Source organism: Pyrgilauda ruficollis, unplaced genomic scaffold (assembly GCF_017590135.1).
Source record: "Pyrgilauda ruficollis isolate IOZ18807 unplaced genomic scaffold, ASM1759013v1 scaffold10, whole genome shotgun sequence".
NCBI classification, from domain to species: Eukaryota; Metazoa; Chordata; class Aves; order Passeriformes; family Passeridae; genus Pyrgilauda; species Pyrgilauda ruficollis.
The window spans coordinates 2,274,068-2,290,951 of NW_024508101.1; the positions used below are offsets into that span (position 1 = coordinate 2,274,068).

Here is a 16,884-nt window from a genome sequence, read left to right on the forward strand (position 1 = left end):
GGAGGGATACCCCAAAAAAAAATAAAAAAAAAAAAAAAAAAAAAAAGGGAAATGGTCTCAGCAGAATGCAAAGAGCTTCTTATCACAGAAGTCCTCCTCCATGAGGGTGCCACCAGCTGAAGGCTGGAGGATGGATGGAGCCTGGCCTCCCAGGAATGCAGGGATTGTGCCTGGAAGCTGGGCTCTCAAGACCTGGCTGATGAAGGATCTGAAGGTGGCTCTCAAGTGTTTGAGCTCCAAACTTCCCCTCTCCTCCTGCTCTCCTACTTCTCTTTCCACTTGGTCCTTTCAAGTGACATTTTGCACTTACCCAGCTCCTCCTTTTGCCTTTACGTGGCTTTCTTTGGATCATCCTGCCACAAAGCCCAGAAAATGTTACCCTCAAAATTAGCTGATTTTCAGAGCTGACTGATTAATTAAGGTAAAGGATTAACTCAGCAGGAGAGCAGCACTCTGCACGAGACCAAAGGTCCACCCAGCTACCGATTTGGAACAGAAACAGAAGAAAAGTGCAATTCAACACTGAGCATTTTGCAATTCTAGCTCTGGAATCCTTTTCCAGTCCTTTGGCATCCTACCAGTTCTCCAAAACTGCAGATTATGTCTACAAATGTATTTAGTGATTCTTTCACCAATTATAATTCATATTTTTAAGCCTTTCTATACCTACAGCCATATCTTATAGCAATTAGATAATTCACATGAAGAAATTGGTGTTTCTCTCTCTCTAAACTGCAATTTCATACATTTCCAATAAAGATGAAGTCCAAGAATTGAGGCTCTGTGTTGCAAAGAGTTTGTGCTATTATATTTATTTTGATATATTAATCTTTACCTATTTTTTGGAAACTTAATTAATATATTATGAAATTAATATAATGACTAAATAATGAAAAAACAAACAAACAAAAGAAAATATGAGGAAGAAATCAAATGAGACAGGAATCTTACCTCTGACATGAGGGGCTGGCCATTTTTTAACCAGCTGTAGGAAGGGCTTGGTTTTCCTCTTGCCTTACATTCCCAAAATAAACTGTCATAGAGAGACAGAAAGGTATTTTGGATTCTTTTATCCCATTCAGGGGGTGCTGAAAAGAATATGCAAAGCATTTTAAGCAGGAGAAAAGTGATTTCGCTTGAGGTATGCTGCCATTAATTAATGAATTGAGCAGGGCTAATTAATAGCTGTTCAACACATTTTCATTATACTGCAGGAGAATTCTGTACAACAATTCCCTGGCATTAAACTTTGGGGCAAGCTTGGGAAAATCAGGTGGTTCATGGGTAGGGACTTTGGTTGAGATTTTATCCATTTTTATGGCCAAAATGTGCAGAAATGGTAATTTTAGATGCCTGAAATCAGGAAAGCACCAAGACATGTCATTTCTGCAAAGTCTTCCTCTAAAGGAATTCACTGAGGTGTAAAAGCAGAATTTGCAGGAACCACCCAGGAGCTCTGTAAACAACTGAGCCTCAAGGGCTGACCTGAACAGGAATTCCCTTGGGAAGGCTGGCATTTAGAGCTGAATGTTGACTGGTTAGAGGTGACACCTGGGGAGAATAAATAACACCTCATTCCATGGCAGGGACACCTTCCACTGTCCCAGATTGCTCCAAACCCCCGTGTCCAGACTGGCCTTGAACATTTCCAGGGATCCAGGGGCAGCCACAGCTGCTCTGGGAATTCCATTCCAGTCTCTCCCCACCTTCACAGGGAATGATTGCCCCCAATATCCCATCCAGCCCTGCCCTCTGGCAGTGGAAGCCATTCCCTGTGTCCTGTTTCTCCATCCCTTATCCAAAGTCTCTCTCCAGCTCTCCTGGAACCCCTTTAGGTGCTCAAAGATCCTTTAAGGACAGAGTTCACCCTGCTTAAAAGCATTCTAATTACATTTAATTTTTACTGCTCTCAGAAGGGATCACATAAAATGCAGTGTCCAGGAAAGAATCTCTGTTTTTTGGAGACAGCCTTCCTCTAGAGGAAAACCCCCAGAGAACAGAAAAGGAGCAAGAGGAAATCAATTACAGAGATAATTCACCAGCACACTCCTAATATGACAAAAAAACCTCATGCCAAGGCTTCATGAGTGCTGTTTATACATTGCTCTATGAACAGCTATTAATTAATGTACAAAGCACAGTTAATAAGCACATTGTTTTAGATTGAATTAACTGATCATAATTTTATAATTGCTTGTGCTGTTATCAATCACGGCCAGGTAATCTACTGAACTTAATTTTAATGGAACTGCTTGATTGACATGGTGAAAAAAATTAGTGAGCAACAAGAGCAAAATCTACCCCCTGAAAGCAAGGAAATAATGAAATATTTAAACCAGCAGCAGACTGTTCTATTCCTGGCATATATCTTGATATTAGCCATGGCTGCAGGAGCCTGGTAGCTTATCAGCAAAGCCTGCATCTCTTCATTAGAAGAGATTTACTTACAAAAAAAAAGGAAAATACTTGCCAGAGTCTTCTCAACAGATGTTAACTGGAGGCTCAGTCTCGCTTGCTGTGATTTTTTTTTTTCCTCCTTGCTGTTATGTTTAATTTTCTTTTTTTTTTTCTTTGCTTTATCCTTTGAAAGATTTATGAGGTAAAGAAAAGAACTCTCCTCTTATTCCTGTCCAAATGTGTTGCTTTCCCTGGGTGTGAAGAGTTCCACTAAAGAGACATTATTCACCCTGGCCATGTGAGACCATCCCGTGGGACTGGGACTGCAGGGAACCAATGCCCACAGCAAGGGACAGGGCAAGGGAGAACATTCCCAGGTTATTCTCCACTTTTAGCCAAGCTGGAAGGACAGGGAGGAATGGGATGAGTTCCCTGTGCTTTGTCCTCGTGTGTTTATGGGACAGCAGGAGGTGAAATCACCTTCACTGCCACAGAGCAAATCCTTCCCTGCCCTTCATCTCTGCTGGACACTGATCCCTGCCTGCCTTTCATGTCTCACACACCTGCACAGGGATTCCTCTCTGCTTTTTATTACCATTTCCAACTTCCCACGCTTCCAATCCGAGCTTTGATGTAAAATATCTCTATTTGCTGAGGCTGTAACTCAGTGAAGGTCACTGAGAGCCCCCAATCAGTTTTTAATCAGCTTAACCTGACATGCACTTTCTACCTCCAGGAAGGGGCTGAGAGACTTCATCTGCACAATGCAGCAGAACTCCATCCTGCTCTTCATTAAAAACCAAAATTCACTTAATCTGCTTACCATAGACAAGTAATTGACCTCTTGCAATGTTTATTCCTCGGGTGTTTGCTGCGATGCACTCGTAGGAACCTTCATCTTCCTGCTCAATGTTGGGGATTTCAAGAACTCCCCCAGTCCTGTTGTGCTGGATTTTCTTTGCCAAGGAGTTTCCATCAGACCTCTTCCAGCTAATACTTGGGACAGGACTAAAGAATTGTGTTTATTGGAGAAAAAGAGACAGCATTGGTTACAGCAGAGGAAAAATAATGTAAAATCCTTTCTTGAGAGTAGCAATAATTTTAAAAAGAAATAATTCCTAAGCATGACATACAGAGGTTTATATAAGACTGAGATTTTATAGCATGTCCAATTTGTTTAGGAGCACAGGTCCAAAGTGGGATGAAATTCTCAGTCTGTTCTATGATTTTTCCTTAGGCCAGTTTGTGTTTTCCCCTTAGTAACTCTTACTTGGGGCTCAAACCTGTTTTTAAGCCCTGTGACACTGAAGCAATGACTTTGCAAGTACAAACAAACACCACAGAAGTTCTGAATTATTGACTGGTTCTCCCAGCAAACAAATTCCCTGTAGCACTAAAGGCATTTTCATACCCCAAAATAGGAAATATTGGCTGAGATTTCAAAAGATCTAAAAATACCAATAAATCTAAATATAAAAAACAGAAGCCAAGGTAGAAGAGAGCAGACAGAGAATTGACTGAGGAGAAGAAAGAACAAAACATTGAGGCTGGGAAGAGATAGAGACAAAAAAAGAATATTTCTTTTTTCATGTTTTTGAAGCTTTTTATCATTCTCATTTATATTTGGATCAATGTATCCCATACAACACAAAACAGTGAAGGCAGCTATAAATACATCTTGGATTTCTGGTAATATCACAAGCCATAGGAGCCTCACTTTCATGATCTATTATGTCACCAAAACACTTTGAAATATTAATAGTCATGGATTTCACAGTTGTTTGCCGTTTCTGCAAACTGAAATAAGTTGCTTTTTCTAACAAATTCAATTTTGAGCTTTTTTACAGGGGCTTTGGCTAAATGCTGACTTCTTTTCTACTGGAAATAACATCCACAGCAACTGAAAACACAACTTTTATGGAAGTTACAAGTCCTTGTTTCCAGTCTCCAAGGTCTCTGCCTGCAGTGCTGACTTACAAAGGATTTATTCCTTTTTAGCAGACTGTAACTGCTCGTACCCTAAATTATTCAAGTTCAAGTCCTTGTTTATTGAACAAAGAAATCAAGTCACAAATACAGAATGGATTAATTTCTTAATAATTCAGGAAGTTTGGGCCGGATTTCTGCATTTTGACTCTGTGTGTCTGATGTTCACAACTTTCTTCTGAGCAAGAAGAACCAGAGTTGGGAGAAATGTGAGTTCTCTGAACAATTTCCTACAAACAGGAGTGACTGGGACATGTCAGATATTGTTACCCAGTCAAAGGGCTGCAAAGAAAAACTGAGATTTTATTCTACTTTTCCCCATTTTGTTTCAAGTTCTAAAAAAATTCCAGATCTTTCTGGACAACAGCCACTGTCACCACCACCTTTATTAGCTGTCCTTTCCAACAAGACCAAAAGCTATTTCAGATGTTGTTTAATACCATTTCTTCCTAGGGAATTTATAAAGGTGTTTTTCCTGAGTGAATTGTTAAAAGGTGCTTTCTCCTCCAGAAACCTCAGCACAGAACCACAGGATCATTCAGGCTGGAAAAGATCTCCAAGATCATCAAGTCCAACCTTCCACCTGCTCTCTAAACCATACCAGGAGGTGCCACATCTACTCGTGGTTTGAAGCCTTCCAGAGCTGGTGACTCCAGAACCTCAATGTTTCTCTGCTTTTTCAATGAACCAATTTTTCTTAAAATCCAACCCAAACCACTCCTGGTGCAGCTGGAGGCTGTTGTCATGTCAGAGGAGCCCATCCCCACCTGGCTCAACCTCCCTCCAGGTGTTGTTAGAGAACAACAAGGCTTCCCTCGAGCCTTCTTTCCTCCAGACTGATGCTGCACGCCAGCATTCCTGCAGGATTTCTCTCCAGCAAGTAAGTTTCAGTTATTTATTCAGTCATTTATTCAGTTATTTATTCAGTTGTTATAAAGCAAGGTACTTTTGGCTGTTTAAAAGGAGCACAGCTCTAGTGCAGACCGAGCCTGGCTCACGACTGCCGTGCTCCAGGCAGGAAAACAGCCAGGGGAGCTTCCCAGCCTGGCTGGGATCGATCCACAACAAGGAGAGCACGGCTGGCTCTTCAAATCCTCCTGCATATTCAACACTGGGGGAGCAGCAACTGTGCAGCAGCAGCAGCCTGCAGAATGCCAGGAGCGTTTAACTGCTTGCTTTAAAGGCGTCTCTTCTGGATTTAATTTTATTTTTTTTTATAACAAAGATATTAAAAGGAACCAGCAGCCATATGGGAGAAAAAACCAATAATTAGATGCATTCTGCCACCTGAAAGAGATTCATCTCCATATTTCCTATTCTCTCAGCCGTTTGTTTTCTCTCAGCTCTGGTTGTTCATGAGCAAGGGAATTCTGTGCTGACACAAGGCCAGAGGCAGTGCTAGGTAGGAAAGGGGCCCTTCTGTCAGCTTGGCCAAGGTTTGAGCAGAAGGTTCTCCCCTGATCTCCTTCTCCACACTGCAGACTTTTAATCACATCCTTGGGGATGTCTCAAGGCAAGCTCAGTTCGTTTTTGGCCCAACAAGAGGGTGTTTGACACTCACTCCTGATGTCAGCAGAGCAGGAGGACAGAGAAACCTCGGAGCTCATCAGCTTTGCTGTGTTTAAAGACAATAAATAGTTAACTGCACTTTGTTCTCCTGACAGGCAGCCTGGGTTTTATCAGGAGGAGGAATTCCTGTGTCAGGACAGCAGCTCCACCTGAGCTACAGGTAACAGAGCAGAATCTGGCAGGGTCCATAACTCAGCCAATTCCATGGGATGGATCTTCCTAGAGAATATCTGCATTTTTTCATTGATGCTCATTGCTACAGAAGCCCCAGCATCTTCAGTCACTGTATTTTGCAGAAAATAGGAGTTTTTGGCTGGTTTCACTTTTTTCTGCTAGTTTCCATCTTCTAACCAAATCTCTTAATAGCAGCTCTTACTCAGGCCATGTGAAACCTTTCAAGGTTAAAAAAAAAAAAATAAAACCAGTTTGATTAAATTGGGTTTTGGGAGAAATAATCTATTTAGAAATTGATGCTTTAAGGAGTGAAACTTTCCTTTTGAAGCAGGTAATTGTGTATAGAACCTAATTCAGCCATGTGAATTTTTGTGGGATTGTTCTGCATGTTCCTATTCCTTGGAAGGCCAGGAGCTGTCATTGCTGCACAGAGCAGCGCCTGCCCGTGCAGCTTTGAGTGGCCCTGCCCCCATGGGTCCTTCTGTCCTTCAGTCCCTTCCAATAACCAGATTAAAAATATTAACAGTTTGGGCTTAAAAAGTTTTGAGTATGTGAAGAAACAATGAGTGCACTTCCCAAATTTATTACACTTCATACACAAAGTCTGGCTTTCTCCTGAGTAAATAAGAAAACAGCGCATAAATATGAGAGTGTCTTAGTACATAAATCTGCAGTTTATTTGAAACCTTCAGAGCATCCAGGAGCACTAATTTAATTTATATTCCACCATACAGGCAGCAGAATCACAAAACCATAAGTTACTAACTGGGAAAGAAAAGGAGATGGAAAATATTTTGTGGTTGGTGACAAGTTCTTGTCACGGCGGACGCAAAATTAATTTGTCTGCAGAATTAGAACCCACACCGTGAGGGAGGTTTCACCTTTTTCAGCAGAGATGATGCATTGGGACCGTGCCTCATCTTTTGTCCTGTGCATCTGGGGGCCCTTCAAAGGGAAATTCAATCTGCATTTGGGATAATGAAGCCCGTGGTTCGTTAGACAAATGAGCCCGAGCTGAGCTTTGAGAGCCGCATCACTGCTGACACCAGGGAGAATTAGGATCTGAGGAGCACCATAATTAAAACATTTAATTTTGGATCCTCCTGATGGATTACCTGGAAACAGCAGTTTTCTGCAAGGTGTTGAGTGCCACTCTCCTGGAGGCACAACCTGGGCTGTGTGAGAGGGATCTGTTCATCCCTGGAAGGACAAATCCATGCCTTGCTTTGGCCAGGGATGGAAAAGGGGGGCTGGAAACTTCACTTGTGGTGCCCAAAGTCATCCCCATATCTGGGGTTTCAGAATCCCATAACTGACCCTTTTAAAGCCTCCTACATCAACAACTTGAGAATATACCAGAGGTGAAGCTTGGGATTTTTATGTAAATTTAGTAAAAATGGTTATTTGGAACCCCCTTGGAGCTGTGTGATTATCTACTTATTCCAAGAGTGTTGGAAAAAACCCTTCTGTGAATACATTTAGAGGAATAGGTGGGAACTTCCCATGAAAAATGAATATTCTGGGATTGAAAGAAATCTTGTTTTATGTTATTCACATATGCTTTTTACAACCTCAGCTGGCAACAGCCCATCTGCAGGGATTGTGAACTGATTATTTTCCTTTCTTTGAGAAGGGAATGAAGAAAAATATAAACCACAGACAGAGTTTAATAAATATGTGCACCAGACATGGAAACTACTTCACTTATTTTCATTCCAGGGACTATTCTTATTTGTGCAACAGAAAAAAAAAGAAGTTATTTTGAGAGAAATCTACAGAAAGCAGCACAGTATAACTCAACTGAACATAATTCTTTCCATGGTGCTCAATCCCCTGAAAGACAAGGAACAATAATTTGGATATATGGCATGATTAATAGAGCTTGATCCAAACCAGGACTTTTAATCCTGGCATAATATTAAACACTGTCATGGTAATGAATATTGGTGCAGAACACAAAGTCTCATCTCTTCTATTAAACTGCCACAGGCTGCAGGATTTGAAATAGTGGAGCCACTATTTCATATTTCAGATTTCCTTCTTTCAAAGGATTAAGTATAAGGTGCAGTTTCTTGCCTGTTTAGATTCATCAGAGAGCTGCACTTTATTTTATAATCCCATCAGAGTGAGCACTAATTTGCTTTTCAAAATCTTCTATTTGTGGTGTCTGCTCTATAAAATATGGTTCAAAGTCAAGGACTGGCCCGAAATCCTTTGTCCATTTGGGATCCATCCCGCCAAACCCTCTTTGCAGGGAGAAATTCTTATTTAACCCCTTCTTTTCCTCAAAACAAGAAGAATTTCTGAGGCTGGTAGATGATTTGTAAAAATCTTTAGTGATATTTTAACGTGAAGTGCCAAAAGAGCTTTGCAACAGATCTGTGTGGAATGCACCTACCCCAGGGTGCCCCTCAGGAGCACATTTGGGTGACCTTGAGCTCCCCCACGTTAAAAAAAGGTATTTTTAAGATGTTTTAAACCAAGTTTTAAACTCAGCCAAGAGCCTGGCCTCTCCTAGTTGCATTTGAACTGTGGAAGTGCCTTTTGAGCGAGGCCCAATTGGTGTGATTTGCTGTTCCACACAGAAAAAGGGACGCTATTTCTCTAAATACCACAAAACTACTTTCATTTAAGACTTTTGCAGCCCAAAACCCCAGCAGGTTGCCTATGATCTGCCTTCAGCATGAAAGATTTCTGTTATTCACAGTGCCCAGGCAGCAGCAGCCGCAGCATTGTCGGAGCCAGCGGCCTAACAGTGTGAATATAGAAAATTATGGATAATGGGAAAGCAGTTCTGAAACCTGAGCGAGATAATAACCACCGGTGCTTGTGGCAGATCAGAGGTGCAGCTCAACAAATGCTGGGCTGAATTGATTTTAACATAAACAGACAATAGCAGGGGCCAGGGTTTTAGTGGAATTTGGGAAACTGAGGTGCTGCTGCATTTAGATGGTTCTGCCCGCAATTGTAAACAGTTGGAGGCAGGAAACTTCCAGCTTTTCACAGTGCCACTAATCACCTGCATACCTCTAGAAATCTGGCCTTATCTAATAAGTTAAGAGTGTTTCACCTGCAATCTGTTTTGCTTGCTTTATTCACATCTAAGTGCCAGCTCTGGAATAAAGCTTTTCCGCTGATGGACATGTTGGTAAAAAGGTGGTTTAAGGCTCTGTTTAGGGAGAGAAAAAAACACAGACTAAAACCTGTGCAGTTCTGTACGAGACATTGAACTTCCAAAAATAAAATTTAAGAGGAGAAATAGTGAGAAATTCTCCAGTGTCACCACCAAAGAGCCTCTGCTCCCAAGCAGCACCTCCAACACAGGGTGCACATCAGCAGTGTGACCCCAGAGAGTGTGTGGAAAGTGGATTTTGGCCATGGATCCCTGGTATTTAGGCAGGATAACTCCAGGGAAGTCTGTCAGTGCTGCTTTCAGCTGTATACAAAGAAGAAAATCTACATTAAAGCTGCATTAACCCTCTCAGGCATTCCTAAGCACTGCATAGAAGGGTCTCCCTGAGGGATCTCATTATCCATATGTCCTCTCAGTCCCCTTTTTTCCTCCTTAAGATGTTCTTAAAATGGCAAAATCTGTTCATCACATTAACATGACCAATCTTTACCCCTTCACTAAGATGTCAGTGCTTTGTACATCTCATTTCCTGGCTTTTTCTCTCTCATTGTTCAATGCTTTCTATGCAACAGATGGAAATAAGAAATGACAACTTGAAATGTAGAGCCTGCACGGACTAACACACAATTAAAGAGGTATTTAAAGAGAAGTAGCTTGGCAGTATTTGGGAAAGAAAATCAGCTTTACCAAGAGTGCTAAAGTCTGGTACTGCTTTTGGGCCAAAAAAAGTGCATATACCTTTAATAAGAATTATCTCTAGTATTAGTTTCTATAGAAATCTCATCTGAAAGGCAAGGCCATTTCAATCTTATTAACTTTTTATTTGCTTTATTTTTCTACTTGCCAGCCTAGGTTCCAGAGGAACATTTGATTAATTTGTGCTGTCTGCAAGTCAGGCTTTTAACCTCTGGGAAAGCTCTAAACACTTTAAAAGCTTACAGCCTTAAAATGGATTGTCAAAGTGAACTTAAACTAAATAGAGGTCAACAATCTCAGGGTTATTTGGGCTTTTCCAACGATGCTCAGTGGAAAGACTGGGGTTTGTGGGCTGGTTACAGTGATTCAGTCCCCCAGCTGCTCCCTGAATGCAGAGCAGCTGCCTGAGCCACCACTGCAGCTGGAAACAGGGACAGCAGTGCAAGAAAACTCAGAAAAATGCAGGATAATGGGTTGTTGGAAGGAAGGGCTGCTGCTGGGTCTTCCCAGGGCTCCTCAGCATTGCTTTGGAGACAGGAGGGTCAGGAGATCCATCCCACATACTCTTCAAACATAACCTGATCCCCCCCGTGTGATTTTTAGCAGTGAGAGAGCCCAGAGGAGGCTCCAGGGGGATCAGGGGATGGAGCAGCTCTGCTGGCAGGAAAGGCTGGCACAGCTGGCATTGTTCACCTGCACAGGAGAAGCTTTGGGCTGAGCTCAGGATGGCCTTGCAGGGCATGAAGGAGACCCAGGGAACATGGAGAGAGACAATTGACAGGGGATGGAGGGACAGGACACAGGGAATGGCTTCAAATTGAAGAAGGGTAAGTTTAGATGGGATATCAGGAAGGAATTCTTGGCTGTGAGGGTGGAGAGGCCCTGGCACAAGGTGCCCAGAGCAGCTGGGGCTGCCCCTGGATCCCTGGAAATGCCCAAGGCAAGGCTGGACTTGGAGCAGCCTGGGACAGTGGAAGATGTTCTTGCTGAGGGCAGGGGGTAGAAACTTGATGAACTGGATGAGCTTTAAGGTCCCTTCCAACCCAAAGCAGTCTGTGATTCTGCGATGTCACACAAGCACAAAAACCATTCCTACTGTGATATCCATCAGGGGTGAGGGTGCAGTTACACTGAGCGCTGTCACCTGGAGTCAGCTCTCATCTCAGAGTCAAAACTACTCTCAGGAAAGAAAATCTTTGTTCCAGTTTTCTCTTCTCTTCTCCTCCCACATTCTGTCCCCCTGCACCCACGTGAGCCTCAGTTATAGCACAGTGCTCTCTCTCATTTCCTTGGGAACACATGGCACAGAAACAATCAAAGCAAGGTTAAAAAACCACAAGATTCACAAATCCCATTCTGACCAGAATAACTCCAATGTGAAAGGAGCAATGTTAAACCCCAGATTTAATAAAAACAAAGCTCTTACTTTCCCAGGGCAAAGCATTCCAGTCTGACAGAGGAGCCCTTGGCTGCGTGGGTTGTTTCTGGAAAACGCACCTCAATCTTTGGCTCATACTCCCCCATCACACCTGTGGAACATCAAAACAGCTCACTCCAGCTGAGCCCCAGACCTTCTCCTGCAACAGAACTTCAGGGTGAAAGGAAGGGTGGCATGAATCACTCCAGAGCCTCGTGTTCCACCCGTGGTGAGCAGTACACGACGGAGCAGGTTGAACCTCCTGGGTGGAGTTCAGCCCTCTGCTGAAAACTCTGTGAAATCTCTCCACTCCCTGCATTTAGGAGTTGAAGAGTGTGACTTTATACAAGTTTTACATTCCAAGTCTGCTGTGCATCAAGGTTTTTGAGATAATTTTGGGTTCGCACCTTTTATCAAGCAACAATTTTGCCGCTAGTCACCCTCAGTACACTGTGCTGATCCTATGTGCAAGAAAATTAGAAAATCCCAAGGGCAAACTACTTGCAAAACTCTTAAAATGTCTTTAAAACATCCAAATGTGAGTTGCAGACTTGAGGAAGGCTGATGTAATTAGATGGAATTATCATATTTGAAAATCTGGCTGAACATCTGATAAATCACAGATAATCCAGTATTAATTTAGGGAATTTAATTTTGCAGCAGGCTCGGGATGGATTTAGGAAACTAAACTTTTAGCTGAACTTCTTCAATATCTTTTATGTGTCTCACAGTGAAACTCATTCCAACTGTAGGGATAAACGTAAATCAGGTATTTTCCTGCAGTGTCTTTGCCCACATCCCACACAGAAAATGAACCAATTCTTGTTTTATATTTAACAGGCATCTGCATAATATTGCACATGCAACTTCCAGTGTTGCCTCAGAGGCTGCCAGTGTTGGAGTCAATCCAGAGGCCAGCAGAGAGAATGGGAGAAGATAAAGGGACTGATAGAAGGAGTATGAGAAAAAGAATAGCGTGATGAAAAGAAAAAAAGAATCAGAAAAGATCTTAAGCATCTGCAATCAGAGTTTGTGCCAAATTATTAACTTTGGAGCTGAGGAAGTGCAGCTTTGCTTTGTGTGATCTGCTGATGTTATTGAACAGCAGAGCCTTGCAGTGACAGCATTATTCCATGCTTTATTTATTTATTTATCATTCCATAACACACAGCTGAGTTTTGTTTATCCTCCAAATCCAACTCTGCACAGACTTTTGTCACTGATTGTCACCACTGCTTTGCAAACAGCACGAGTATATTGAAATTTAGGTGGGCAAACTCCCAAAACAAACTTTGTGTACAGATTTCCAGGTCTGTATTTCTCCTCATGAACATTTAATTACAAATGTTGCCAGGAAGGGGTTTGTACATGTGCAGGGGAGTTTCTCACCTCGGCAACTCAAGGCAGCTCTCTGGATTTGATATTTGAGCTATACTTAGATGACAAATTTAGAAAGATTTGTTGGATTTAAACCTCAACACAGGTACGAGGTGGGAAATAATAACATGTCACATGACATTCTCTTGTTGTTCAATGACATTGAGAACCTTCTTTGCATGTTCATCTCTTCATCCCTGTCCCTGACAGCTCAAATGTCACCGATCCCTTAGGATTTCAGCTTTTCTATTTTCCATATACCCTGGGGGGCTTTGTCTGCCCTAAATGTACCTGAAGCCCTTCAGTAAACAGAGCAGCTTTTTATTCCCTTAATTCTGCCTGGCCTCTGTTTTTAGGCAGCCCCAAAATGCATCATCACCGTGGGGCCGTGTCCTGCTGCAGAACCTTCACTGGGGCAGTTTTCCCTGCGTGGGGGTGAATTCCCCACGCCTGGAGCAGCAGCAGGGGGTTTTGAGGCAGCCTGTGCACTCACCATCGGCCCGCAGGGTGAGGGCAGTGGGGGTTCCCCACACCTGGCGCTGCGCCTCGGCGCTGCTCACGGCACACGTGTAATTCCCAACGTCCCAGGGCTCCACCTTGGCCAGGTACAGGTTTCCTGTTGCCTGGGAAACGAAGCGCCGGCTGTCTTCCCGAAGATCCAAGGTGTTATTGTTGAAGATCCACGTGTAGGACAAGGCTGGAAAACACCAGAGACATGTCAAGCATCCCTCCCAGCGGAACTGGCAGGGAGAACGAGGGGAAACCACTGGGTGGTGATCCCTTCGCCCAGGATTTTTCTCCTGGGAAGCTGAAAGGAAGTGAGAGAGAGAAAAGAGAAAAGAGAAGCAATTCTCTCAGAGAAAGCAAAAACAATTCTTATCTCATTTGCTTCTCCTATGTTTTGTTCCTTTGGAATGTGTTTGGAGATTGTTTACCCACAGGTGATTGTTTCATTGGATTCTGGTATGAATTATTTTGACTCAATGGCCAGTCAGGTCCCAGCTGTGTTGGGGCACTGGAGAGAGTCACAAGTTTTGATTATTATCTTTTTTAGCATTCAGTAACTCTCTTTCTGGTATTCTTTAGTATAGTATAGTATTCTTTAATATAATATAGTATAATAAAGTAATAAATTAGCCTCCTGATAAGATGGAGTCCTCCTCATCATTCCTTCCTTTGTTGGTGACCCTGAATTTTACAATAGCCAGGTAAGCATTGCTTGAGTTTTCAGCTCATTTCAAGCCACTTCAGGAGGTCACAGCAGTTTCTGTCCCCTGCTACTTCTCATTTTCCTGCCTAGCCTGCTCCTAAGCAGGAATGGTGGTGCTGCAATGGTGTGGGAAAGCTGCTTTAGTAAATAATTTCTGTTTATGGCACTTTCCCTCTGAAAATCCAGAGGGCAAATTGCTGCTTGGTGCTACAGGTCCTTTCTTCACTCTCAGTATGGAAAAATTAAACTGGTTACATGGAGCTTGAGCACTGGATTTTCATGGAGGAACGAGCTGAGCTGCACAAAAGCATTTTGGACACGACTTAAAATTTGATCCTATGACACATTTGATAATGAACATCCCCTTATCTTCCATGCTTCTTTCCCCATTCTCACTTCCTGCCCCTCTTCTGCCCCCTTTTCCCTTTCCATGGTGTTCCACAATGCAAATCTTTACAATGTAGATCTGTAAGACCAGGAAACTTAAAACTGATTTTTTTGACCAGCCCACCCTGGAAAAGCAGCTGTCCTTGTGAGTTTACCATTCCCTGGTTTTGGGACAGATTTTTGGGCCAAGCCTTGGGCACTGAGGAGCAAGTTCAGAGCTGATCCCCCAGTGTGGGGTCAGCCAGGATGTCCTGCCAGCCCCTCTCTGCAGCTGCTCTGCGCCCAACAGCAGCAGCAGGACTCAAACCCTGTCTTTTACAAGCCACAGTAAATCAGAACTTTCCAAATCTACCAGTTTAGCTCCTCTTAATTAAATGCATAATTCATAAGCTAACAGTGTTCTGCCAACAGCTTCATTTTTACACATTTCCCCCATCAACAACCCCATTCCAAAAAGATTATTTACGTTGCTTTCCCCCCTCAGCTCCGGCTTGGGAGCTGTATGGTAATAAGTCTGCAAACTCCAGTAGTTTTGTGGAGTTTTATGTTATCAGCTTCCAGCATTTTAGGACTCTCATTAGAAATGATGCATCTCCAGGGAGCAATCAATGACACTTTCTATACTTGGCTAAATCCTGCAACGGGCTCCCTTTTACTGCGGATAATGCGAAACTTTCCCGTGCTCTGCAGTAAACCCGGGAGATGCAGCAATTAATTCTCAGTGTTACACAACTTGTGTGCAGGTCCACATGCTCACCCACAAGATCAAAGCCCCACGTTGGCACATTTGCCTGCCCTTGGACTTGGAGGTGCCTTAAAGCATCTATTTACTGAAGGAAACCTGGAGATGGAGGGGTTTTCCTGCAGGAAGGATCAGAAAAAAGGGATGCAGCCATGATGTGATCTGTCTTGCAGAGACACACAGGCTGTTTCCCTGTCTCAGGCACAGGTTTTGCTGACTGCAGACTGTCTGGGCAAGCAGACCAAAGTGTGCAAAATTCTGATTTCAGCTCATTTTTTGAAGCTTTCTAAGCTGCAAGATGTGGACTCTACAGAAAATGCTGAAGATTTCCAGGTAAATACTTTAATCTGTGTTCAGTTACATGTTGTCCACATTTCTGTGGAAGAAATACCTTGGATCTGCCTTCTCCCCAGATTTCCCAAAGCCCTGAGGGCTGGTACCCCAAAGTGTTTTCCTGCCAGCTGGAATTCTTGCCTTCCTCCTTACTCAGACCTGCACTAAGATACCTCTGGGCAATAAAACCACTCTGAGTGCTAAAACCTGACCTTTGGATGCCCAGATTTCCATGCCAGGCTAGCTTATCCAAGAGAATCTGGAAATAATTTAAAAAATTAGTCATAGGAAAAAGCAGTTTGGAATTTCTCTGCCAAATTCTGGTGGTGGCAGTTACAGAGCTGAAGAAAGGTCTGATCCCCTCTAAGGGCATCCCTGCACCTGCTAAGACTCCAAAAGGATTCTCAGGCAGGATCTTTTATGGCACGGAACCAAAACCAGCCATGGGAGCAGGTGATGCAGCTGAATTCTCTGTGCAAGATGGAATAAAATAAAACTCTATTAAAGGCAACTTTGTGCTACACAGACATTCTTCAGGAGGTCAATCTGTGAATTAATTAATCAATAAAAGAGAACCAGACCTTTTCTGTCCTGATTTCTGTTCTCAGGGGGCTCCAGCTGACTTCATTTTCTGAAGTTTCTCCCTGTCTGCTCCCCACCATTGCTTCAGGGACTATTGATGAATTTTCCCATTAACTGGGAACAAGCACAGGCCCCTCTTAGTCATATTTAAATCCCTTTTCCCCCCAGTGTGAGGGATAGAAACACTCCCCCTCTCCTAGCTGCAGGTTCATCATCACCCATCTGCAGGCCATCCTTGCCTAGAGCCTAATTCAGCTCCACTAAACTCTGTAGAAACCCTAATTTTAATTGACTTCAGTGGGAGTTGGATGAAATCTCAAGAGGAAGGAGCCAAACTTTGGAGACTGAACTTTTTTTTTTCATGCTTTTAAGGCATAATACCAACAACCGACTCCCTTACTCAGTATCTTGTCTTGGAAAGTTACTACAGCAACAGGTAATAGAGTAGAAAATCCAGAACTGTGTTATAAAATCTCTCATTTGAGTCACTTGGAATAAATCAGATGAGCGGATCCACTGAATGAGCCAAAAAGGGGAGAGAAAGCTCTTTGCTCTCACTTTTATGGCAGAGCAGGAGTTATTTTACAATGCTGCAATGTTAGGGTGTGTTTGTTAGGGTTTTTTGTTTTTAATTTGTGGTGTCAGTGTCCCTTCTCACCCCAGAGATCCCAAAAGACACCTTCCCTTCCAGGTGGGCAATTCCTGAGCTTGGCCAGGCTGGAGAGCATCTCCCACCTCTGTCAGCCCTGGGAGTTTTCCTGCAGAGCTCAGCTGACAATCATTGCTGATATACAGATCTGGGGGACTGAACATTGCAGTGCTTCCCTCAGCCCAAGCAAACCCAAATCAATGCTGCTGGATCCAGGCTGGGCTCAGGGAGG

General features: G+C 43.1%; 1 protein-coding gene across 1 annotated transcript in view; it reads right to left on the reverse strand.

Moving 5' to 3' along the window:
• LOC121351309 (contactin-6-like) overlaps positions 1-16,884 on the reverse strand; it is a 72,899-nt gene that overhangs the window by 35,273 nt on the left and 20,742 nt on the right. Inside the window, exons 3-6 of the mRNA XM_041463336.1 lie at positions 13,243-13,446; positions 11,382-11,484; positions 3,221-3,405; positions 952-1,088 (exon numbers count right to left, since the gene is read on the reverse strand). Of these exons, the coding sequence (XP_041319270.1) occupies positions 952-1,088; positions 3,221-3,405; positions 11,382-11,484; positions 13,243-13,446 (629 nt within the window). The remainder of the gene's footprint in view (positions 1-951; positions 1,089-3,220; positions 3,406-11,381; positions 11,485-13,242; positions 13,447-16,884) is intronic.